The sequence below is a fragment of the Pseudophryne corroboree genome, chromosome 4 (genome assembly GCF_028390025.1).
Source record: "Pseudophryne corroboree isolate aPseCor3 chromosome 4, aPseCor3.hap2, whole genome shotgun sequence".
NCBI classification, from domain to species: Eukaryota; Metazoa; Chordata; class Amphibia; order Anura; family Myobatrachidae; genus Pseudophryne; species Pseudophryne corroboree.
Window position 1 is genome coordinate 608,526,746 of NC_086447.1, and position 24,767 is coordinate 608,551,512.

Here is a 24,767-nt window from a genome sequence, read left to right on the forward strand (position 1 = left end):
ATTACTATCCAAATAAATTTTACAGGCTTTGCCATTTGTGTGGTTTAGGGGTACGCTCTCCTGTGCCACCAATATTGTGCGTGTATTACATCTGGGCAAATTCCAGCACGTCCCATGTTGTTTGTGCTGCACACTTGTGTTGCTTAGCTTAGTCATACATCTACCTCACTGCACCTCTTTTACTTCTTTGCATGATGTGCTGTTTGGGGACTAGTTTTTTTTAAGTGCCATCCTGTCTGTCACTGCAGTACCACTCCTAGATGGGCCAGGTGTTTGTGCCGCACACTTGTGTCGTCTAGCTTAGTCATACAGCTACCTCATTGCACCTCTTTTTGTTCTCTGCATGATGTGCTGTTTGGGGCCTATTTCTAAAATCTGCCATCCTGACTGCCACTGCAGTGCCACTCCTAGATGGGCCAGGTGTTTGTGCCGCACACTTGTGTCGTCTAGCTTAGTCATACAGCTACCTCATTGCACCTCTTTTTGTTCTCTGCATGATGTGCTGTTTGGGGCCTATTTCTAAAATCTGCCATCCTGACTGCCACTGCAGTGCCACTCCTAGATGGGCCAGGTGTTAGTGCCACACACTTATGTCGCTTAGCTTAGTCATACAGCCACCTTGGTGCAACCTTTTGGTCTAAAAACAATATTGGAGGTGTTCAGAATAGACTGGAAAAGAGTGTAAATAAATGTAATTGAGGTTAATAATACCGTAGGATCAAAATGACCCCCAAATTCTGTGATTTTAGCTGTTTTTATTAGAGATGAGCGGGTTTGGATTTACTTGGTTCTTTATGCCAGAATTATCGCCATTTCTTATTTTCTCGATTTTTCTTATTGGTTAACCAAAACACATGACGTCCGATAGCCAATAAGGAGATTCGAGTAAATCCGAACCCACTCATCTCTAGTTTTTATGTTTTTTTTTTTTCAAATATCATCCAGATCCAAAACCAAAATACGAAAGGGTGGTTTTGGCAAAACCAATCCAGATCCAAAACACGAGCATGGAACCAAAACCAAAACAGAAAACACGAAAAAGTGCCCGCCGCACATCTCTAGTTAACAACCAGTCAGTACGCAGTGATCACATACTGTAAGTCGCAGAACCCCTACCGAAGTCGCAGACAGTCCTGTAGATAAGGGGACCAGTGATTTCCCTGCAGCTTGCTCAGGCTGCAATTCTGGCCTGGCTGGTGTGCAGTCAGCCCCGTGTGCTGTGGGGAGTCACTGTAAATGCTGTCAGGTGCAGCACAGCCCCATGCTGAGGACCAATGCATATGCACAGTGTAAAGCCATGTGGATGGTGCAATAATGAGGAAAGTATATTCCTGCTGACTGTATGAATAGAAAAAGGCTTAAAAGTGGTGGATATTAGAAGCAATCCCAGAAGAGTGAAAGTCTGTATCTCTCCATGCATTTCACTGCAAACTTCAGCTTCTTCAGGAGGCAGAAATGAGTCCATACAGTATGTACTAAATATGAGAGAGATTGGAATGACAAGATAGTATATTTAAAACAGATCAACATGATTACAATACTGACACCGTTAAATCTTATCACAAAAAATAAATCTAGAACCCCTCAATATGGAGGGGCTTCACCAGCAAATTATTCTGGACATTTTAGGGAAAGACACGATTCCTTTATCTAACCAGTATTCACATACACAGAAAGAGACATGACTAGAGTTAGAGTTACCCTATAGAAAGAAATCAGTAAATACAGCTATTGAGTTACCTGCTAGAACACCAAGTAACGAGAGTCCAGGTACTGATATCACTAAAAGAAATCAGGGCAGAAATGATGGGGACCAGGACTGACAAATGAGGCAGCCACCCCACCCACACACCCTCAAACTTAGATTTTGTAGGTTCCTGGGTGGCAGCATTTTTAAGGGGGCCCGGATGGGCTGCAGTCAGCATCGGGGACCATATCAACTGCCTGCCTGCGCACCGGCAGGCATTCACGGCACGGAGAGACAGAGCTATGGCAGTATTCTTATGACAGAGCTGGCCGTGAGCCAATCGGAGTTCGTGGACTGGTAGCCAATCAGAAGCTGCCACCCGGGCCCCATCTTAGTCTGGGACTCGAGTCCCCACCATTCCCCCTTGATGGCGGGCCTGGCAGCAATCACCCCATAAGACCCATTTTTAGAAAGAGGGAGATCAGCCAGAAGAGACTGGTACCGACTAGTGATGTGCACCGGACATTTTTCGGGTTTTGTGTTTTGGTTTTGGATTCAGGTCCGCGGCCGTGTTTTGGATTCGGACGCATTTTGGCAAAACCTCCCTGAAAAATTTTTGTCGGATTCGGGTGTGTTTTGGATTTGGGTGTTTTTTTACAAAAAAAACTCAAAAACAGCTTAAATCATAGAATTTGGGGGTCATTTTGATCCCATAGTATTATTAACCTCAATAACCATAATTTCCACTCATTTTCAGTCTATTCTGAACACCTCACACCTCACAATATTATTTTTAGTCCTAAAATTTGCACAGAGGTCGCTGGATGGCTAAGCTAAGCGACACAAGTGGCCGACACAAACACTTGGCCCATCTAGGAGTGGCACTGCAGTGTCAGACAGGATGGCACTTCCAAAAATAGTCCCCAAACAGCACATGATGCAAAGAAAAATGAAAGAAAAAAGAGGTGCAAGATGGAATTGTCCTTGGGCCTTCCCACCCACCCTTATGTTGTATAAACAGGACATGCACACTTTAACAAACCCATCATTTCAGCGACAGGGTCTGCCACACGACTGTGACTGAAATGACTGGTTGGTTTAGGCCCCCACCAAAAAAAGAAAGCAATCAATCTCTCCTTGCACAAACTGGCTCTACAGAGGCAAGATGTCCACCTCCTCATCTTCCTCCGATTCCTCACCCCTTTCACTGTGTACATCCCCCTCCTCACAGATTATTAATTCGTCCCCACTGGAATCCACCATCTCAGGTCCCTGTGTACTTTCAGGAGGCAATTGCTGGTGAATGTCTCCACGGAGGAATTGATTATAATTCATTTTGATGAACATCATCTTCTCCACATTTTCTGGAAGTAACCTCGTACGCCGATTGCTGACAAGGTGAGTGGCTGCACTAAACACTCTTTCGGAGTACACACTGGAGGTGGGGGGGGCAACTTAGGTAAAATAAAGCCAGTTTGTGCAAGGGCCTCCAAATTGCCTCTTTTTCCTGCCAGTATACATACGGACTGTCTGACGTGCCTACTTAGATGCGGTCACTCATATAATCCTCTACCATTCTTTCAATGGTGACAGAATCATATGCAGTGACAGTAGACGACATGTCAGTAATCGTTGGCAGGTCCTTCAGTCCGGACCAGATGTCAGCACTCGCTCCAGACTGCCCTGCATCACCGCTAGCGGGTGGGCTCGTAATTCTTAGCCTTTTCCTCGCACCCCCAGTTGCGGGAGAATGTGAAGGAGGAGCTGTTGACGGTTCATGTTCCGCTTGACTTGGCAATTTTCTCACCAGCAGGTCTTTGAACCTCTGCAGACTTGTCTGCCGGAAAGAGAGATCCAACGTAGGTTTTAAATCTAGGATCGAGCACGGTGGCCAAAATGTAGGGCTCTGATTTCAACAGATTGACCATCCGTGCATCCTGGTTAAGCGAATTAAGGGCTCCATCCACAAGTCCCACATGCCTAGCGGAATCGCTCTGTTTTAGCTCCTCCTTCAATGTCTCCAGCTTCTTCTGCAAAAGCCTTATGAGGGGAATGACCTGACTCAGTCTGGCAGTGTCTGAACTGACTTCACGTGTGGCAAGTTCAAAGGGTTGCAGAACCTTGCACGACGTTGAAATCATTCTCCACTGCGCTTGAGTCAGGTGCATTCCTCCTCCTTTACCTATATCGTAGGCAGATGTATAGGCTTAAATGGCCTTTTGCTGCTCCTCCGTCCTCTGAAGAATATAGAGGGTTGAATTCCACCTCGTTACCACCTCTTGCTTCAGATGATGGCAGGGCAGGTTCAGGACTGTTTGCTGAACAGTCCTGAACCTGCCCACGCGGTGGCTGAATGCCAAGTGGCCCGCAATTCTTCAGGCCACTGACAGCATCTCTTGCCTGCCGGTGGTGCACAGCCGCGGTCGTACGAGGGTCATCAGTCCAGTGTTGGGAAGGTCAGGCATCGCAACCGACACAATTGGACTCTCCTTGGGGATTTGTGATTTAGAAGTTTTTTGCTGTGCTTTTGCCATCTTAACTCTGTTAAGTTTTCTAGCAGGAGGATGAGTGCTTCCATCCTCATGTGAAGCTGAACCACTAGCCATGAACATAGGCCAGGCCCTCAGCCGTTCCTTGCCACTCCGTGTCGTAAATGGCACATTGGTAAGTTTACGCTTCTCCTCAGACGATTTTGATTTAGATTTTTGGGTCATTTTACTGAGCTTTATTTTTTTTTATTTTACATGCTCTCTCCTATGACATTGGGCATCGGCCTTGGCAGATGAAGTTGATGGCATTTCATTGTCTCGGCCATGACTAGTGGCAGCAGCTTCAGCACGAGGTGGAAGTGGATCTTGATCTTTCCCTATTTTACCCTCCACATTTTTGATCTCCATTTTTTAATGTGTGGAATTATATGCCAGTAATATATCAATAGCAATTGCCTACTACTATATATACTGCGCACAACTGAAATGCACCACAGGTATGGATGGATAGTATACTTGACGACACAGAGGTAGGTAGAGCAGTGGCCTACTGTACCGTACTGCTATATATTATATATACTGGTGGTCAGCAAACAGGAAACAGCCGCTGCAATTTGGCTGAGAAACACGTCAAGAGTTGCTCCAGAGCAGTGTGGACATCAGTTTCTGAAAGCGGCATAGGAGCGTCCATCAAGGGCATCTAATTTTGCCATTCCAAGTAGATGTGACATGGTGAGCCCAGCCGAGAATACAGCCGTTTATCCTGAGGTCTGCAGTGAATGCTGATAGCGCGACCTGGACAGCGGGAGGCGGGCCACTATACTTTGGACGGCAGCAAGGTGCTTCTACAAGACAGAGGCAAAGATCTAACGAGAGGCGCAGCCGTGGAGAATACTCTGCCGGATACTACGAGGTGGTCGCCGGATCACTAACGGCAGAAAGACGGTGCAGTGCGCATGAATTAGAACTTATGCCCATTAGGAGACGCAGCCGCAAATACATGGTGAGACACAACCATTTTAAACTCTATACAGCCTGATAAAGAACTGCATCTATGAAGGAGCATGGTAATTGCAATTACTAAAGTGGAATTTAGATAAATTATTCTCATAATACAGACACGGGGACGCCCGTGAGGGAACATCAGACACCCGGTTTGAGCACTCCCGGGGAGGATAATCCACAGATTAGCAATTGTTGTTTGCTCCAAATAATGAGTATGTTCTAAATCTAGTGACATTGAACTTCCGGAATTTTATGATCTTCCCAGTGGAAGGATTTTAGTGATTATTAATTATCATAGATCTATACTCTATAACTGGGACTGTGATTTACTGATCATATAATCATTAGGAAGGTAATTAATTTATTCAGAAAGGCTGTTAAGTAGATTGTCTTAATTGATGCATATTGTGGGGGACTAATTGTGGTATTACCCTTATAAGCCATAGATACATTGTTGTCTTTTAGTGAGATGTTCAGGTCATATTAAAATTGTATCCACTGTGCACAGTTGTGTCTCTTAGAAGTATTACAGGGACAAAAGAAGTCCTTGAATTACTTTATGTCCACTATTGGACTCATTAATAATAGACACCTTTTGGATTAATATTTAATGTGGATGTATTTAATTTTGTTTGTTTTTTTAAATTAATTTTAATAAAATACTCTTTAAATTTGGACAGCGCTTTCAATATATTTTTCTGTTTCCTACTGTACCATACTGCTATATATTATATATACTGGTGGTCAGCAAACTGTGCAAAACTGAAATGCACCACAGGTAAGGATGGATAGTATACTTGACGACACAGAGGTAGGTAGAGCAGTGGCCTTCTGTACCGTACTGCTATATATTATATATACTGGTGGTCAGCAAACTGTGCAAAACTGAAATGCACCACAGGTATGGATGGGATAGTATACTTGACGACACAGAGGTAGAGCAGTGAACTACTGTACCGTACTGCTATATTTATATAGTTATACTGGTGGTCAGCAAAATTCTGCACGGTCCTCCTACTATATACTACAATGCAGCACAGATATGGAGCGTTTTTCAGGCAGAGAACGTATAATACTGATGGTCACTGGTCAGCAAAACTCTGCACTGTCCTCCTACTATATAATACTGCTGGTCCCCAGTCCCCACAATAAAGCAATTAGCACACTGAGCACAGATATTTGCAGCACACTGAGCACAGATATGGAGTGTTTTTTAGGCAGAGAACGTAGATATTTGCACTTGCAGCACACTGAGCACAGATATTTGCAGCACATTCAGCACAGATATTTGCAGCACACTGAGCACAGATATTTGCAGCCCACTGAACATAGAAACTGAGAGGACGCCAGCCACGTCCTCTCACGATCATCTCCAATGCACAAGTGCTCCTTATATAGAATACGAATCTCGCGAGAATCCGACCGCGGGATGATGACGTTCGGGCACGCTCGGGTTAACCGAGCAAGGTGGGAGGATTCGAGTTGCTCAGACCCGTGAAAAAAAAGGTGAAGTTCGGGCGGGTTTTGTGCAATGTTTTCATCTGCTCATGCGTCTAAATGGTGTTCATACAGAGTTGCATTACAGAACCAGACGCACACACCAGTAAGTGTATTAGGAATGTGTTAAGCGTTCCTAGGTGGTGTTATGAGTCACTGCTCTGGGTCATTCCTGTTTGTATTTTTGGCTGTCTCCTAGCAACTAGGATGCTGGCTACTACGTGAAGACGCAAACCTGTTTGGATTGCCTTGTTACCTGACTCTAGCCTGAGTACTTCTGTGATTGGTCTCTCTCCCTTTCATTTGGGATCCTGCCCAGTTCCTGTTGCTGGTGATATTCCCTTGTTCCTGCATCTAGTGAGCTCGTCACACGGTTGCTGTACCCTGTACAGCTCCCATTCTGTCTGTCCTGAGTCCTGGTTCCCTGCATCTGTTTACATGCAGGTTTACAGAGCTTCCTTTCTTCTGAACAATGTAGGCTGATGGGGAACCTAACTCAGGAAAGGTGTCCCCCTCTGTCTTCCCTCATAGGAATCACCACATCTCTGCATACAACTCCTCTCCTCTTACACTGACAGGATAAATCACAGAGCTGTATTCCTCAACTATTATCCTTTATCTTTCCCTCTCCTCCCCTTGTTCAGTACATCTGACTATCTGCGAGATGTAATGCCGCCCGAGTTCCGGTAGCTGCGTTGGATGCTGGCCGAACTCGGACATTTCTTTTAAAGGGGCAATCACTTACAAGGCAAAACCATGCCTTGTAAGTGATTGCCCATTTAAAAAAATTTCAGAATCTGCCCGGCATTCTGCACAGCCGCCGGAATCGAACGGTATTACATCCCACTGTACATCTCTGGATTTTTTGGGGAACTGGTAAAGGTGTTTGTAATGATTGCTGTTGTATAACGGATTGAGAGTGTGTCGGTACTAGTGATGAGCGGGTTCGGATCCTCCTGTGCACCACCGGGTCCCGCAATTGGATCGGACGGCGAACGGGACGCCTGTTCACCAGCTGGCACAGCTCGGAGAGAGCCTGCTGGGGTTTTTGTAAGGCAGTCGCAGCCAGAGGGGACAAGGTGGCAGCAATGCTACGTGTGGGGGTTTGCGGGATGCGGTGGGGACGGGACATGGATGCCCACAAAGGGAGGAGGAGGGGGGGAGAGATGTGAGGGAAATATAAGCGGGATCCGCTTGGCTGCTGTGTGTGTCCTTAGCCTAAAGCAGGGGTAGCCAACCCTGGTCCTCGAGAGCTACCAATTTTCAAGGTCTACTCACAGAATCCACCTGTGGATCTTTTAAAATGTGACAGTAATAACTGCACATGTGCACCTGCCAGGCGAGCTGGAAAATGTGAACTGTTGGTAGCTCTCGAGGACCATGGTTGGCTACCACTGGCCTAAAGGATTGGGAAGGAAGGGAAATCAGCAAAGGTATAAAGTTTCTAGGCCTAAACCAGCAAAAGTAGCTCAAATTGCAGCTCTGTGCACTCACCCAAAAACTTGGACAAAAGAGGATTTGTCCTACACAAACAGCCCCTTAGATGCCTTTTTTTTTTACTAACATGCCCTCTTCCAGCCATAGGTACAGGTATAACAACTTATTGGCAAGCACCATTGCCAGCCCCCTATGCCTGGAAGTTTATCCTACTTCTTTGCATCCGATCACTCAGTTCTTATTCTGGAATTGAGAAGCCTGCACACTGCATGGCACCAATTGTCAAGCGTTTGTTTCTTCCATTATTGTCACATCAAGAGCATAAATACAGATGGAGCCACGCTAGTCGTGGCTCCGTCTGTGACGCCTATTGTCGAGAGTGTCCCCATCCGCCTGGGCGCACGCGGCGGAGACGCACCCATTTCATTTGAATGGAGAGTGTATCCGTCCGTGCACTCAGACAGAGACGCTCTGAATGGGAGCGTCTCTGTGCACTCCCGGCATGACCAAGAGAACAGATCGCCTAGTCACACTGGGAGTGCCCGTTTGCGACTGAGCCGCCTCAGATGAGCACAGCTCCATCTGTACCTCAGTTTCTTTCACTAATCTATACAAGAGTGAAAACACGATCCTAATGTATCCAGTAGTTTTTGCGTGATGCCAGAATGAACATACCAAATTTCAAAAACATTTTTTTCCTCTATAGTTTATAAACTGTACCTAGAAGATAGATATATATATATATATATATATATATATATATATATATATATATATATATATTTTTTTTTTTTTTTTTTAAATTGCTATGTACAGACACAACCCTCACAGTTTTATTATATGTATAGATATCTTTTATTGCCATATGTGAATATTGCAGGAGGTGTATATAATGAAAACTATATAGGTCCGGTAGTATTAACTGAAAAAAGTGTGAGGGGAGAATGAGTGGTGGGTTTCAGAGGTAGGGGGATAGATTTAAGAGATAATTAAAGGAAGTGAAAACAATAATAATAATAATAATAATAATAATTTTATTTATATAGCGCTCTTTCTCCAATAGGACTCAAGGCGCTTAACAGATACATAGCATAATATAGGCCCTCATTCCGAGTTGTTCGCTCGCAAGGCGAATGTAGCAGAGTTACACACGCTAAGCCGCCGCCTACTGGGAGTGAATCTTAGCTTCTTAAAATTGCGACCGACGTACGCGCAATATTGCGATTACAAACGAGTTAGCAGTTTCTGAGTAGCTTCAGACTTACTCTGCCTGTGCGATCAGTTCAGTGCTTTTCGTTCCTGGCTGACGTCATAAACACACCCAGCGTTCGCCCAGGCACTCCCACCGTTTCTCCGGCCACTCCTGCGTTTTTTCCGGAAACGGTAGCGTTTCCAGCCACACGCCCCTAAAACGCCGTGCATCCGCCCAGTAACACCCATTTCCTGTCAATCACAATGCGAACGTCGGAGCGATGAAAATGCCGTGAGTAAACTTACTTTCATCATAGTAAAGTTACTTGGCGCAGTCGCAGTGCGAACATTGCGCATGCGCACTAAGAGAATTCTCACTGCGATGCGATGAAAATCTCCGAGCGAACAACTCGGAATGAGGGCCATAGTACAGAAAATAATGAAGTACAGAACAGATTTTCATAAAAAACAGAAACATGGAGATACTAAGGGGACATTATGGAAATGCTTGAGTAAAAAGGAAAGTCTTGAGTCTACTTTTGAAGGATTCTATAGTTGGGGCCTCTCGCACTGTGCGGGGAAGTGAGTTCCATAGAGTCGGAGCCGCATGACTAAAAGCTCGACCCCCAGATGAATTACGGGAGATTCTAGGTACTTCTAAAAGTCCTTCATCTACAGATCGCAGTAATTGAGTGGGGCAGTATGGGGTCAGTAGCTGCTTCAGGTACCTTGGGCCCTGGTCATGTAGTGCTTTGAAACTCAGTAAGCCAATCTTGAAGATGATTCGCCATCTTATAGGCAGCCATTGAAGGGAGTAGAGTATGGGTGTTATGTGGCTAGAACGGGGCTGGTTTGTTAACAGCCTGGCAGCTGTGTTTTGCACCAGCTGTAAGCGGTGCAATTCTTTTGCTGGGAGACCATCTACAGTATTTATAAATATAGCTTTGGGGTAATGACCATATTATAAATTCTGAGTTGTTTGCTCGTTGCGATTTTCGCTGTGCTGCGATTTGTTGCAAATTGCGCATGCGCAAGGCACGCAGGGCGCATGCGCTTAGTTATTTAACACAAAACTTAGCAGTTTTGCTGTGGCTTCTGCGGGGCTTTTCAGTCATACTGCTGTTAGGTAAATGATTGACAGGAAAGGGGCGTTTCTGGGCGGCAACTCAGCGTTTTCCCGGTGTTTGCAAAAAAACGCAGGCGTGTCAGGGAAAAACGCGGGAGTGTCTGGAGAAACGGGGGAGTGAACGCAGGGCGTGTTTGTGACGTCAAAACCAGGAACTAAACGGACTGAGCTGTTCGCAATCTAGGAGTAGGTCCGGAGCTACTCAGAAACTGCTAAGAATTATTTAGTAGCAGTTTTGCTAATTTTTCGTTCGCAATTCTGCTAAGCTAAGATACATTCCCAGAGGGCGGCGGCCTAGCGTGTGCAATGCTGCTAAAAGCAGCTAGCGAGCGAACAACTCGGAATGACCCCCTATATTAATAGATGACAGTTTATTAAACTCAAGTACTTTTACTTAATCCAATACTTATACTGTAATTTAATACTGAAAGATAGTACAATGGGGGTGTTCAATTAGCTGTGGCAATTTACTGCAGCTAATTGATTTTCCGGGAGTGATACAATTAACTCCGATACCCGTCCCTTATTGAGGATTATGCTTCGGGTGCCTTAGGCACCTGAAGCATAATCCCCGATTATCAGCCCTCAGAGCCGGCGAGAACACATGGGCTCGGATACTTATCCCGGATCCCATGTGTTTCTTTTCTTTAAAAAACTGTCTTTAACTGAATAGCCCGAAAACGGACAAAAATCATCCTGTTTATTGGGGGAGAAAAATTATCTGGGCTATTTGAATACTGGCCTTAATGTTATTCTAATTCATTTGTACCAAATTCATCTAATACAGTGTTTGCATTAATTTATCCCTTTCCCATTAACCTAAGAAATCTTATCTGTTCCTTTAGTCCACTTTACTCATTGAATATTGCTGTCTAATTATTGTACACTAAACACTAATTCACCACCGCTGTGGATTGCAGTGCCAAATCTAATGTTCTGGGTGGAGGCACTACCAGAAGATGGCCATCTGTCATTGCATAGAGAAAACCCTGCAAGTGACATAACAGCCATATCTGCACAAACAGAGAGCGGCTTGTGCACATGTGCAGATCAAAAAACTTTGGAGGCATACATAAACATTCGGTTTACATACATCTCTGAATTAGGAGCTAAAATAACATTATTAACCACTTAACTGACGATTTTCCCCTTCAAAACTGTTAACCTTGTTTTTTAAAATCTATTTAATTTAATAAAGCTTAAAAAGTATTTTTTTTAAATATTTAAACATTACATTCTGCACATCTGCAGAATGAATCTCCTCATCCAAAATGGGGGGACAGGGTGTGACGGCGCAGTTGCATGAGATCTGACCATGCCAGTTAAGAAGAAAAATGAATAGTACAACACTCATTTATTGTAAATAAGGATATTTATAACAATCACCCTGTTTTATGTACTGTATAAAAGCACTTAAGGTCTGATTAAAAGGTGGATGCAGAAGTGCCTGCAGCTGCGTCTATTGGTGGTTACCCATCTCCAAGTTTGTGCAGTACCAACTGTATGCAAATGTTCATCTGTTGTGTCTGTCCAAATGTGCACTGACTGAGATGCCCAACAACACCATCGGTCACACCATCGAAACTTGCATCTGCTGTATAACAGTTGCAATTTTCCATCCTTGTTTTGCCTCCTATATGAGTGGTTGAGCTTCTTGTGTATACAGCAACTTTCACCAACATGCCTGTGACACTCCTACAACATGCCTATAAGGCGGACGCTCTCCGTGAATCAGGGATGTGTAGTGAGGTAAATGGCTGGGGAGGCACTGGCTAGAACCAGAGCCATATTAATACACAATACATGTGTATAAGCCAAAGAGCTCATGTGGGCATTACACACAGGTGCAGCATTGTATTATTCTGGAACTTTGGTGAGTTTTGATCATAGATCTGCAGATAAGATAGGCAGGCGAGGTACTGCATCACCTTTCATTGACTCCAGAGGTTTGACTATAAAAATGATTTGGATAATACAGAGAAGATATTTCTAATATATTCTTTGTATTTTTCATATACTTTATATAGTTAAAATGGGAAGGGGTTAACATACCGCTGTATGGGATCCCGGTGATCAGAATGCTGACGCCAGAATCCCGCACAGTGGTAAAATCCCTGCGCTGGAATACCAGCAAGGTAGGTGATTCTCCCTCTATGGGTGCCCACCACACCCATAGAGGGAGAATATAACCTGTGAGAAGCGCAGCAAGCCACTGTACGAACAGCGTGGCGAGTACAGTGAGCCCGCAAGGGGCTTACTAGTGATCACCCTGCTGGGATGCTGTTGTCGGAATACTGATGGCCAGCATTCCGGCCATTCATACCAAACCCTTCAAACTCTGGCATATAATAAGATTTTAAACCTACCGGTAAATCTTTTTCTCCTAGTCCGTAGAGGATGCTGGGGACTCCGCAAGGACCATGGGGTATAGACGGGCTCCGCAGGAGACATGGGCACTATAAAGAACTTAAGAATGGGTGTGCACTGGCTCCTCCCTCTATACCCCTCCTCCAGACCTCAGTTAGAGAAACTGTGCCCAGAGGAGACGGACAGTACGAGGAAAGGATTTTGTTAATCTAAGGGCAAGATTCATACCAGCCCACACCATCCACACCATCCACACACAGCCCACACCACATCCACAACATGGAATATACTAACCTGTTAACAGTATGAAACAAAACAGCATCAGTCCGAGACTGATCCAAACTGTAACATAACCCTTATGTAAGCAATAACTATATACAAGTCTTGCAGAAATATGTCCGCACTGGGACGGGCGCCCAGCATCCTCTACGAACTAGGAGAAAAAGATTTACCGGTAGGTTTAAAATCTTATTTTCTCTTACGTCCTAGAGGATGCTGGGGACTCCGTAAGGACCATGGGGATTATACCAAAGCTCCAGACCGGGCGGGAGAGTGCGGATGACTCTGCAGCACCGATTGAGCAAACACGAGGTCATCATCGGCCAGGGTATCAAACTTGTAGAATTTTGCAAAAGTGTTTGAACCCGACCAAGTCGCCGCTCGGCAAAGCTGTAATGCCGAGATGCCTCGGGCAGCCACCCAAGACGAGGCCACCTTCCTAGTGGAGTGGGCCTTTTCCGAATTTGGTAACGGCAATCCAGCTGTAGAATGAGCCTGCTGAATCGTGTTACAGATCCAGCGAGCAATAGTCTGCTTAGAAGCTGCATACAGGACAAACAGAGCCTCTGTTTTCCTAACCCGAGCCGTCCTGGCTACATACATTTTTAAGGCCCTGACTACATCCAGGGACTTGGAATCCTCCAAGTCCCCCGTAGCCACCGCCACCACAATAGGTTGGTTCATATGAAATGAAGAAACCACCTTAGGCAAAAATTGAGGATGAGTCCTCAACTCCGCTCTATCCACATGAAAAATCAGATAGAGGCTTTTGTGAGACAAAGCCGCCAATTCAGACACCTGCCGTGCAGACGCCAAGGCCAACAACATGACCACCTTCCAAGTGAGAAATTTTAATTCCACTGTTTGAAGGGGCTCAAACCAATGAGATTTCAGGAACTGTAACACCACGTTAAGGTCCCATGGTGCCACAGGAGGTACAAAAGGAGGTTACATGTGCAGCACTCCCTTTACAAAAGTCTGGACTTCTGGGAGAGAAGCCAATTCCTTCTGAAAGAAAATCAATAGGGCCGAAATCTGTACTTTAATGGAGCCCAATTTAAGGCCCATATCCACTCCTGTCTGCAGAAAGTGGAGAAAACGGCCCAGATGGAAATCTTCCGTTGGAGCATTCTTAGCCTCACACCAAGATACATACTTTCTCCAGATACGGTGATAATGTTTCACCGTCACCTCCTTCCTAGCCTTTATCAGAGTAGGGATGACTTCTTCCGGAATGCCTTTCCCAGCTAGGATTGGGTGTTCAACCGCCATGCCGTCAAACGTAACCGTGCTAAGTCTTGGAACACGCAGGGCCCCTGTTGCAACAGGTCCTCTCTGAGAGGAAGAGGCCACGGATCTTCTGTGAGCATTTCCTGAAGATCTGACTACCAGGTCCTTCGAGGTCAATCTGGAACAATGAGTATTGTCTGCACTCTTTTTCGTCTTATGATTCTCAATATCTATGAGATGAGTGGCAGAGGAGGGAACACATACACAGACTGAAACACCCACGGTGTCACCAGAGTGTCCACTGCTACTGCCTGAGGGTCCCTTGACCTGGCACAATACCGCCGAAGCTTCTTCTTGAGGCGTGACGCCATCATGTCTATTTGAGGAAGTCCCCAACGATCTGTTATCTCTGCAAAAACTTCTTGATGAAGTCCCCACTCTCCCACCATTGCCACTCTGCTCCTTGTCCCGCCTTGGCGGTTTACATGAGCCACGGCTGTGACGTTGTCTGATTGAATAAGAAACGGTAGGTCGCGAAGGAGATTCCCCGCTAGACGAAGGCAGTTGTATATGGCCCTCAATTCCAGTACATTGATGTGTAGACAAGGCTCCTGGCTTGACCATATCCCCTGAAAATTTCTTCCTTGTGTGACTGCACCCTATCCTCGGAGGCTCGCGTCTGTGGTCACCAGAACCCAGTCTTGAATGCCGAACCTGTGACCCTCTAGAAGGTGAGCACTCTGCAGCCACCACAGGAGAGACACCCTGGCCCTGGGGGACAGGCTTATTTTTTGATGAAGTTGAAGATGGGACCCAGACCACTTGTCCAGAAGGTCCCACTGAAACATTCGCACATGAAGCCTGCCGAAGGGGATGGCCTTGTAGGATGCCACCATTTTCCCCAAAACTCGAGTGCATTGATGGACTGACACTCTTTTCGGTTTTAACAGGTCTCTGACCATGTTCTGGAGTTCCTTGGCTTTTTCCACTGGGAGAAAAACCCTCTTTTGTTCCGTGTCAAGAATCATGCCCAAGAAAGATAGCCGAGTCGTTGGAACCAACTGCGACTTTGGAAGATTTAGAATCCAGCCATACTGCTGCAGCACACTCAGGGAGAGTGACACGCTTTTCAGCAACTGATCTCTCGATCTCGCTTTTATCAGGAGATCGTCCAAGTATGGGATAATTGTGACTCCCTGTCGGCGCAGGAGCACCATCATTTCCACCATTACCTTGGTGAAAATCCTCGGGGCCGTGGAAAGCCCAAACGGCAACGTCTGAAACTGGTAATGACAGTCCTGTACAGCGAATCTCAGGTACGCCTGATGAGAGGGATATATGGGGACATGAAGGTATGCATCCTTTATGTCTAGAGACACCATAAAATCCCTCTCTTCCAAGCTGGAGATAACCGCCCTGAGCGATTCCATCTTGAATTTGAACTTTTTTAAGTACAGGTTTAGGGATTTTAAATTTAAAATGGGTCTGACCGAACCGTCCGGTTTCGGGACCACAAATATGGTTGAGTAGTACCCCTTCCCCTCTTGAACTAGGGGAACCTCGACAACCACTTTTTGTTGACACAGTTTTTGAATCGCAGCTAACACTATCTCCCTGTCTGGGGAAGAAGCTGGTAAAGCCGATTTGAAAAACTGGCGAGGAGGCACGTCTTCGAATTCCAGCTTGTAGCCTTGGGATACAATCTCCATTGCCCAAGGATCCACGTCCGACTGAACCCAGACGTGGCTGAAGAGTCGAAGACGTACCCCCACCGGGGTGGACTCCCCCAGTGGAGTCCCAGCGTCATGCTGTGGATTTAGTAGAAGCCGGGGAGGACTTCTGCTCCTGTGAACTAGCCGTAGCCGGCAGTTTTCTCCCTCTACCCTTACCTCTAGTGAGGAAGGAAGAACCCCGACCTCTTCTGGACTTATGCGATCGAAAGGACTGCATCTGATATTGCGGCGTTTTCTTCTTTTGCTGTGGAGAAACATAAGGTAAAAAGGTAGATTTACCCGCGGTAGCTGTGGAAACCAGGTCTGCGAGACCTTCCCCAAATAAATCCTCACCTTTTGTAAGGTAAAACTTCCATATGTTTCTTTGAGTCGGCATCACCCGACCATTGGCGGGTCCACAGGGCTCGCCTAGCAGAAATCGCCATGGCGTTGGCTTTCGAACCTAGCAGACCAACGTCTCTCTGAGCATCTCTCATATACAAGACTGCGTCTTTTATGTGACCTAAGGTCAATAAAATGGTATCCCTATCTAGGGTATCAAAGTCAGCTGACAAGGTATCAGTCCAAGCTGCTACAGCGCTACAAACCCACGCCGACGCTATTGCCGGTCTGAGCAAGGTCCCTGTGTGTGTATGAATTGATTTTAAGGTAGTTTCCTGTCTGCGATCAGCAGGATCCTCGAGGGCTGCCGTGTCTGGAGATGGTAGCGCCACCTTTTTGGACAAGCGCGTTAACGACTTGTCCACCCTGGGTGAGGATTCCCACTGTAACCTGTCCTTCGCAGGGAAAGGATACGCCGTAAGACTTCTTTTGGGAATCTGCAGCTTCTTGTCTGGAGTTTCCCAAGCCTTTTCAAATAACTCGTTCAGCTCATGAGATGGGGGAAAAGTTACCTCAGGTTTATTTTCTTTAAACATGTGAACCCTCTTGTCAGGGACAGAGGGGTCATCCGTGATATGCAAAACATCTTTTATTGCAATAATCATACAATGAATACTCTTGGCCACCCTTGGGTGTAACCTCGCCTCATCGTAGTCGACACTGGAGTCAGAATCCGTGTCGGTATCAGTGTCTGTTATTTGGGACAGGGGACGTTTTTGAGACCCTGAAGGGCCCTGTGACACCGTCAAAGCCATTGATTGACTACCTGTATTATCCCTGGACTCTGCTTTATCCAATCTCTTATGCAACAAAGCCACATTTGCATTTAAAACATTTAGCAAATCCATCCAATCATGTGTCGGCGTTGCCGACGGAGACACCACAATCATCTGCTCCACCTCCTCTTTAGAAGAGCCTTCCGCTTCAGACATGCCGACACACGCGTACCGACACACCCACACACTCAGGGATATATCTATATGGAGACAGTTCCCCAATAAGGCCCTTTTGGAGAGACAGAGAGAGAGTATGCCAGCACACACCCAGCGCCACCTGACACTGGAAAATGAAATTCCCAGAGAAACAGCGCTTTTATACAATATATAAGGTGCCCCCCCCTCTTTTTGTCCTCTGTGACCGTGTTCAGCAGGGGAGAGTCCGGGGAGCCAGCTTCTCTGCATGTGCTGTGGAGAAAATGGCGCTGGTTAGTGCTGGAGGATCAAGCCCCGCCCCCTCAGCGGCGGGCTTCGGTCCCGCTCAAACAATCAAAAAAACCTGGTGGGGGTAAATAATATACTGCCTCTGCAGTATATGTACAGCTGTCAGTGTCCCTTGAGGCTAGTAATTGCTGCCCAGGGCGCTCCCCCATGCAATCTGCACCCTTACAGTGCCCGCTGGTGTGTGTGTATGTGTGTGTGTGTGTGTGTGTGTGTGTGTGTGTGTGTGTGTGGGAGCAATGGCGCGCAGCGTTACCTCACCTTACCTCACTGAAGAACTGAAGTCTTCTGCCGCCTGTGAAGTCTTCTTTCTTCTGCTACTCACCCGGCTTCTATCTTCCGGCTCTGTGAGGAGGACGGCGGCGCGGCTGCGGGACGAACGGCGACGGTGAGACCTGCGTTCCGACCCTCTGGAGCTAATGGTGTCCAGTAGCCTAAGAAGCAGAGCCTATCGGTTAAGTAGGTCTGCTTCTCTCCCCTCAGTCCCACGATGCAGGGAGCCTGTTGCCAGCAGTGCTCCCTGAAGATAGAAAACCTAACAAAATTCTTTTTTCAGAGAAACTCAGACAGCTCCCGTGTAGTGCCTCTGGGCACAGGATCTAACTGAGGTCTGGAGGAGGGGCATAGAGGGAGGAGCCAGTGCACACCCATTCTAAAGTTCTTTATAGTGCCCATGTCTCCTGTGGAGCCCGTCTATACCCCATGGTCCTTACGGAGTCCCCAGCATCCTCTAGGACGTAAGAGAAACATTAGTATGACAGGAAAGGCTCTGCCTCACACCACCACACGTTACTGCCGTGCATGCACTAACACGGGATCCGGACTGAAAGTCGACAGTAATTAGGTCGACAATGTCTAGGTCGACCACTATTGGTCGACAGTAACTAGGTCGACAGGGTGTCTAGGTCGACAGGGTCTTTAGGTCGACATGTTCTAAGTCGACAGGTCAAAAGGTCGACATTAGTTTTTCACAATTTTTTTCTTTTTTTTGAACCTTTTCATACTTAACGATACACGTGGACTACGATTGGAACGGTAATCTGTGCCGAGCGAAGCGGTAGTGGAGCGAAGGCACCATGCCCGAAGCATGGCGAGCGAAGCGACGCGGTGCACTAATTGGGGTTCCCGGTCACGCTACGAAGAAAACGACACCAAAATAACATGAAAAACTCATGTCGACCTTTTGACCTGTCGACCTAGAACATGTCGACCTAAAGACCCTGTCGACCTAGACACCCTGTCGACCTAGTTACTGTCGACCAATAGTGGTCGACCTAGACATTGTCGACCTAGTTACTGTCGACTTTCAATACCACACCCCACTAACACACCTCACTGTCACTGCCCAGAAAAGCCCACTACATTTGTAATTCACTTCTCCCTGTGTATGTTTGTAATTACAAGTGCGACACAATTGGGATGATGCATACGCAGTAACAAAAAATTGTACCACTACTGTACATCTGACATACACCTCATAATCAGGCACTTAGCCTGCAACCCAGCATGTGGAAAGAGCATGTATAAAAGTAATGTCTTAAGTCTTACTTGATTTTTTGTTTACAGGTTTATAGAAACAACAGCTTATTTTTGTGTGAAACCAAAAATCGGTGAAAAAGAGGTGTCTCCCAGCACGTTCTTCAGCATGTGGCATGAATTCAGCACTGACTTTAAAGATTTTTGGAAAAAAGAAAATAAGCTGATTTTGCAAGAAAGGCAAGTTATTATTTTTATTATTATTATTATTATTATTATTATTATTATTATTATTATTATTATTATTGTTATAATTATTATGTGTAGGGTGCCATAGCTTAAGTAACTTAATTTAACATTTTCTGAGTATTTTTTTTTATTGTTGTGCACATGAAGCTTACATTTTTAAATAGTAGAAGAAAAGATGAGAAGTGCTACAAAAAAATAATATTGGTCATTTACAGGCTACAGGCTTGTCTGACCATTTGTATACTGCTTCTTGATATTGGGGGTTATTCAGATGTGGAAGTCGAGCAAAAAAGCAAGCAACTGGGCAAAACCATGTTGAACTGCAGGTAGGGCAGATGTAACATGTGCAGAGAGATTTAGATTCAGGTGAGTTGTGTCCAAACTGAAATCTAAATTGCAGTGTAAAAATAAAGATGTCTAACATTTGTGGGCTTCATGCAAAAGCAGCCAATATTTACCTTGCACAGAAAAAATTATAATGTATTTCCTCCCCTTGCACTGTTCCAGATACAAATTATGTACTTTTTCTGCTTTGCTTCCAAATTCGAATCAGGCCTATTATGCCCACACATAGAGCCGATGCGCCCCCCTGCAAACAATAAATATGCACCCTCCCTCCCATATGTAATAAAGGGACAGTGTGCACCAAAGGGGCGTGGTCTCACATGGAAAGGGCGTGGCCACACAATTGTATCCCCAATTCACATTACACCACACAGTGGCCCTCATTCCGAGTTGTTCGCTCGCAAGCTGCTTTTAGCAGCTTTGCACACGCTAAGCCGCCGCCTACTGGGAGTGAATCTTAGCTTCTTAAAATTGCGAACGAAAGATTCGCAATATTGCGATAAGACATCTCTGTGCAGTTTCTGAGTAACTCGAGACTTACTCGGTATCTGCAATCAGTTCAGTGCTTGTCGTTCCTGGTTTGACGTCACAAACACACCCAGCGTTCGCCCAGACACTCCTCCGTTTCTCCGGCCACTCCCGCGTTTTTCCCAGAAACGGTAGCGTTTTTTCACACTCCCATAAAACGGCCAGTTTCCGCCCAGAAACACCCATTTCCTGTCAATCACATTACGATCACCAGAACGAAGAAAAAGCCGTGAGTAAAATTCCTAACTGCATAGCAAATTTACTTGGCGCAGTCGCAGTGCGAACATTGCGCATGTGCACTAAGCGGAAAAACGCTGCGATGCGAAGAAATTTACCGAGCGAACAACTCGGAATGACCCCCAGTATCACAATCTTATTCACATTATATTACATGTAGTGCCCCTGATTCATATTGCACCAAATAGCTGTGTACCTAATTCACATTACAACACAGTAATGCTCCTTATACACAATACCCACAGTAGTTTCCCTTACATGTATAACACCCACAGTAGTAGTGCCACACAAAATGCCCACAGTGATAGCACCCTTAATACATAATGCCCACAGTAGTTGTACCACACAGAATGCCCACAGAAGTAGTGCAACAAAGAACACCCACAGTAGTCGTGCCAAAAGAACATCCACAGCAGTAGTGCCACACAGAACGTCTACAGTAGTCGTACTACACAGAACACCCACAGTAGTAGTGCCACACAAAATGCCCACAGTAATAGCTCATCTTACACACAATGCCCACCGTAGTTGTGCCACACAGATCCCCCACAGTAGTTGTGCCGCACTGAATGCTCACAGCAGTAGTGCCATACAGAGAGCCCACAGTAGTCATGCCACACAGAACGCCCACAGTAGTCGTGCTACACATAATGCCCATTGTAATAGTTCCCCACAGAGCGCCCACAGTAGTCATGCCACACAGAATGCCCACAGTAGTCGTGCTACACATAATGCCCATTGTAATAGTTCCCCACAGAGCGCCCACAGTAGTCATGCCACACAGAATGCCCACAGTAGTGGTGCCACACATAATGCCCACAGTACTAGTGCCACACAGAACACACACAGTAGTAGTGCAACAGTTAATGCCCCTTACACTTAAGTCAGAGGGGGAGGATATAGAGTTGGTGTGCGGTACTTACTGCACACAGATCCGCTGGAGAGTGTTGCCAGTGCCGCTGCATAAAGTGCAAGAGGGAGAGAGCCGGAGGGACCAAGCTGGAGCCACGCTTCACGCTGCCTGCGTCTGTCAGTGTGACAGACGCAGCAGCAGCCAGCAGCAACAGTAGAGTGGGGAGAGCGCCTCTTCAGCCTGGCACCTCCCTGCTTTGCAGGAGCTGCTGAGCGGGTAGTGCCGGCTCTGCCCACACAGGAGCTTTGAATGACATTACTTATCTGTGTCCGCATTTGCACCAATATCATGAGCAAAGTACCAATGTTCGGTACTTTGCACTTGCGCAGGACCTGTTCTGTCAGTAAGTGACAGTCTGCTGCCATTTGGGGGATGGAAAGGGTGCGGCGGCGGCCTCCATTTGTGAAATAGGGGTGTGTCGCCACCGTTTAGGGGGTGGGAAGAGGGCAGGGATTTCTTTCGTAGGACAGAGATTTCCTGGCCTCTGCGATGGGTGGCCTGTGTGTTACCATAGGTGCCGTAAGCTACCCGATGGTGGGACAGAGATTCAATGCTGCGTCCTAGGACACAGGTTGGATCACTATTGCAGCAGGAGGCTTCTGCTTCTCATAGATGCCTCCTACTGCATCACCATACTGCGCTATTACTGCTGCCTCCAAGAAAGCAACAGTGATAGTACGCCAACCACATCTGAAGGAGCCTAAGAATGCAACTCTGAAATTGGACTGAAATGGGCCTAATTCAGATGTATTTGGAGTTGCTACTCCAAGGAAGCAGGAGTGATAGCCAGGGACGGATCTAGACATTTCTTTTAGGGGGGCGGTTTAAGAATCAATGCGGACTCCTCCCCTCTCTACTCATTACTCCTTCCACTTCTAGTCCAGCTCCTCCCAAACGCAAATGATTAAACTTTCAAAGCAAAGGGGAATTTAGCTGCTTTCGTGTGTGAGATAAGAGTAGTATATTATTTTTTATTAAATTGCATTGTGATGCTAACTAATAAATGAGCAGCAGTGGGGGTCTGGGTGACAGTCTGTGGCTGCACCTAAGAAAGGTGTACAGCACTGCCCGTAGTCTGTCTGTGAGGAGACATGTCTCGTGTTACAAGCAGTCTGCACAGACCTCTCTCTTCACCCAATGCTGCTGCTATCACACAGAATGCATGTCTCCCTTTACTGAGTGCTGAAGTCTGACCTGTAAGCAGACATCAGCTAAGTTGCCCAGTGCGCATATACGGGACACTGCCCTCCGTTACAAGCTGCAGACAAGGAGCTTTTAATTTCTGAGGGGAGAAGGAAGGTGAGGAGGGGGCTCCTCTTGCTGCTCAGTCAGGAGACATGATGCAGGGCAGACACTGGTGAGACAAGAGACTCACAATCCCAGTAATGCTTTGCAACAGGCTGACCAGGCTCACACACAGGGAGACCAAGGGAGAGAGGAGGAGCAGGGGAGGAAGGTCAGCTCTGATTGGCTGGGACTCGGGAGAGCTCTCTCCTCCCTCTGCACAAGTGCTCAGCTCAATCCCGTCTGTCAGTCTCACCCAGCAGTGACTCACTCTGCTGTGGGAGGGACTAATGCAGATCTCCGGCACACTGTGTGCACAGCAGCACATGGAAGGGAGCTGTATGTTAGGGGGGGTGCCCCGTTCGCCCCCCCCTAAATCCGGCCCTGGTGATAGCGCTGTATGGTAATGCAGCAGGAGGCATCTATTACAGGTAAACACTTCCTGCTGCAGTAGTGATCCATGCTGTGTCCTAGGACGCAGCTTGGGATCCCTGAACTCACTATCGGGTGAAGCAAGCTGCCCGTCGCAGAGGCCAGGAAATCTCCATCCTCCACCGGAGATACCTGGCCTCTTTCCTCCCCCTCTATGGCAGTGACACGCTTCTATTTTCACAAATGAAGGCTGACGCTGCCCCCCAGATGGCAGCAGACTGTCAATCACTGAGTCTGCTGCTGTCCTGCTACCTTCATGGCAGGACCTGTTCGCGTACGTGCAAGTACCAATAATCTGTACTTTGCACATCATGTAGAAATAGCTATGAATAACCCCCAATGTGTACATTTGTACTTATAATGCCTGTCATGATTAAACCTATTCCTCTTGTGGACCTCCATGTTGGAGATGGCACTTTGAGGAGCAGCTACAAAAGACTGAAAAAAATCCATTTGATTCCAGTAGAGTGAAAGTAATATCCCTTTTACACCGCCAGCATATAACACGGGTTATTGCACATAAGCGTGCATAACCCGTGTTGCTGGTTGGTGTAAAAGGGTTGAGTTGGAATAATCCGGGTCGAGTGACTCAGTATTCAACTCGGGTAGTTTGCAGGACCGAACACGGGTTCAACCCGGCAAACTGTGCTGTGTAAACGTGATCCGGGTCGCATCGACCCGACTTCCCAATCACAGTGAATGGACAGGCGCCCCCACTGCGTCACCGGAAACGTCACCAACCCAGCAATGTGCCGGGTTGGTGACTGCTGTTGGAAAAGTGTCTGAAGGAGGTTGCAGCCGGGTAGCACCCGTGTCAGGCTCCCGACTGTGACCCGCACTATTTAGTGTAAAAGCGGTATAAATTTCATGCTCTCTGATTTGATATACTGATCTAGTCAGTTTAGCAGCTCCCAGTATCACTAGTGTTGATAAGCAGATGACATGCCTACAGTTGACATAAGAAATAAGATGGGAGACTGCATAATACATATTTTTCCATGGTTTCCCTATTCTGAACAATAACAAAAATCCATATTTTGTCCAGATCCAAAAGTATGCTCTTTTAACTGAAAATATAAAATTAATGTGTTACATTAGTATGGTGTACAAATCTTGCACAGCACAAAAAGTACATACTGTATACTTGAAGAATTTGACAAAGAGTGATTTATTGCTGCATAAACAAGAATATTTTCTTGTGTCCTCAATTGCAAGCCATATTGTACATTGCACTGATATTCTTATTACTAGCCATACTTTGCTCAGAGATACTCTTATTACCACCCATGCATTGCACACATATACTCCACTGCACAGAGATCCTCCTATTGCCAGCCATACATTGCACAGAGATCCTCCTATTGCCAGCCATACATTGCACAGAGATCCTCCTATTGCCAGCCATACACTGCACAGAGATCCTCCTATTGCCAGCCATACATTGCACACATATACTCTTATTGCCAGCCATACACTGCACAGAGATCCTCCTATTGCCAGCCATACACTGCACAGAGATCCTCCTATTGCCAGCCATACACTGCACAGAGATCCTCCTATTGCCAGCCATACACTGCACAGAGATCCTCCTATTGCCAGCCATACACTGCACAGAGATCCTCCTATTGCCAGCCATACACTGCACAGAGATCCTCCTATTGCCA

At 46.4% G+C, this 24,767-nt stretch overlaps 1 protein-coding gene across 1 annotated transcript in view; it reads left to right on the top strand.

The window, feature by feature from the left end:
• Positions 1-24,767, top strand: part of FMN2 (formin 2) — a 428,360-nt gene that overhangs the window by 399,169 nt on the left and 4,424 nt on the right. The window contains exon 16 of the mRNA XM_063917606.1: positions 19,206-19,355. Coding sequence (XP_063773676.1) covers positions 19,206-19,355 — 150 coding nt within the window. The remainder of the gene's footprint in view (positions 1-19,205; positions 19,356-24,767) is intronic.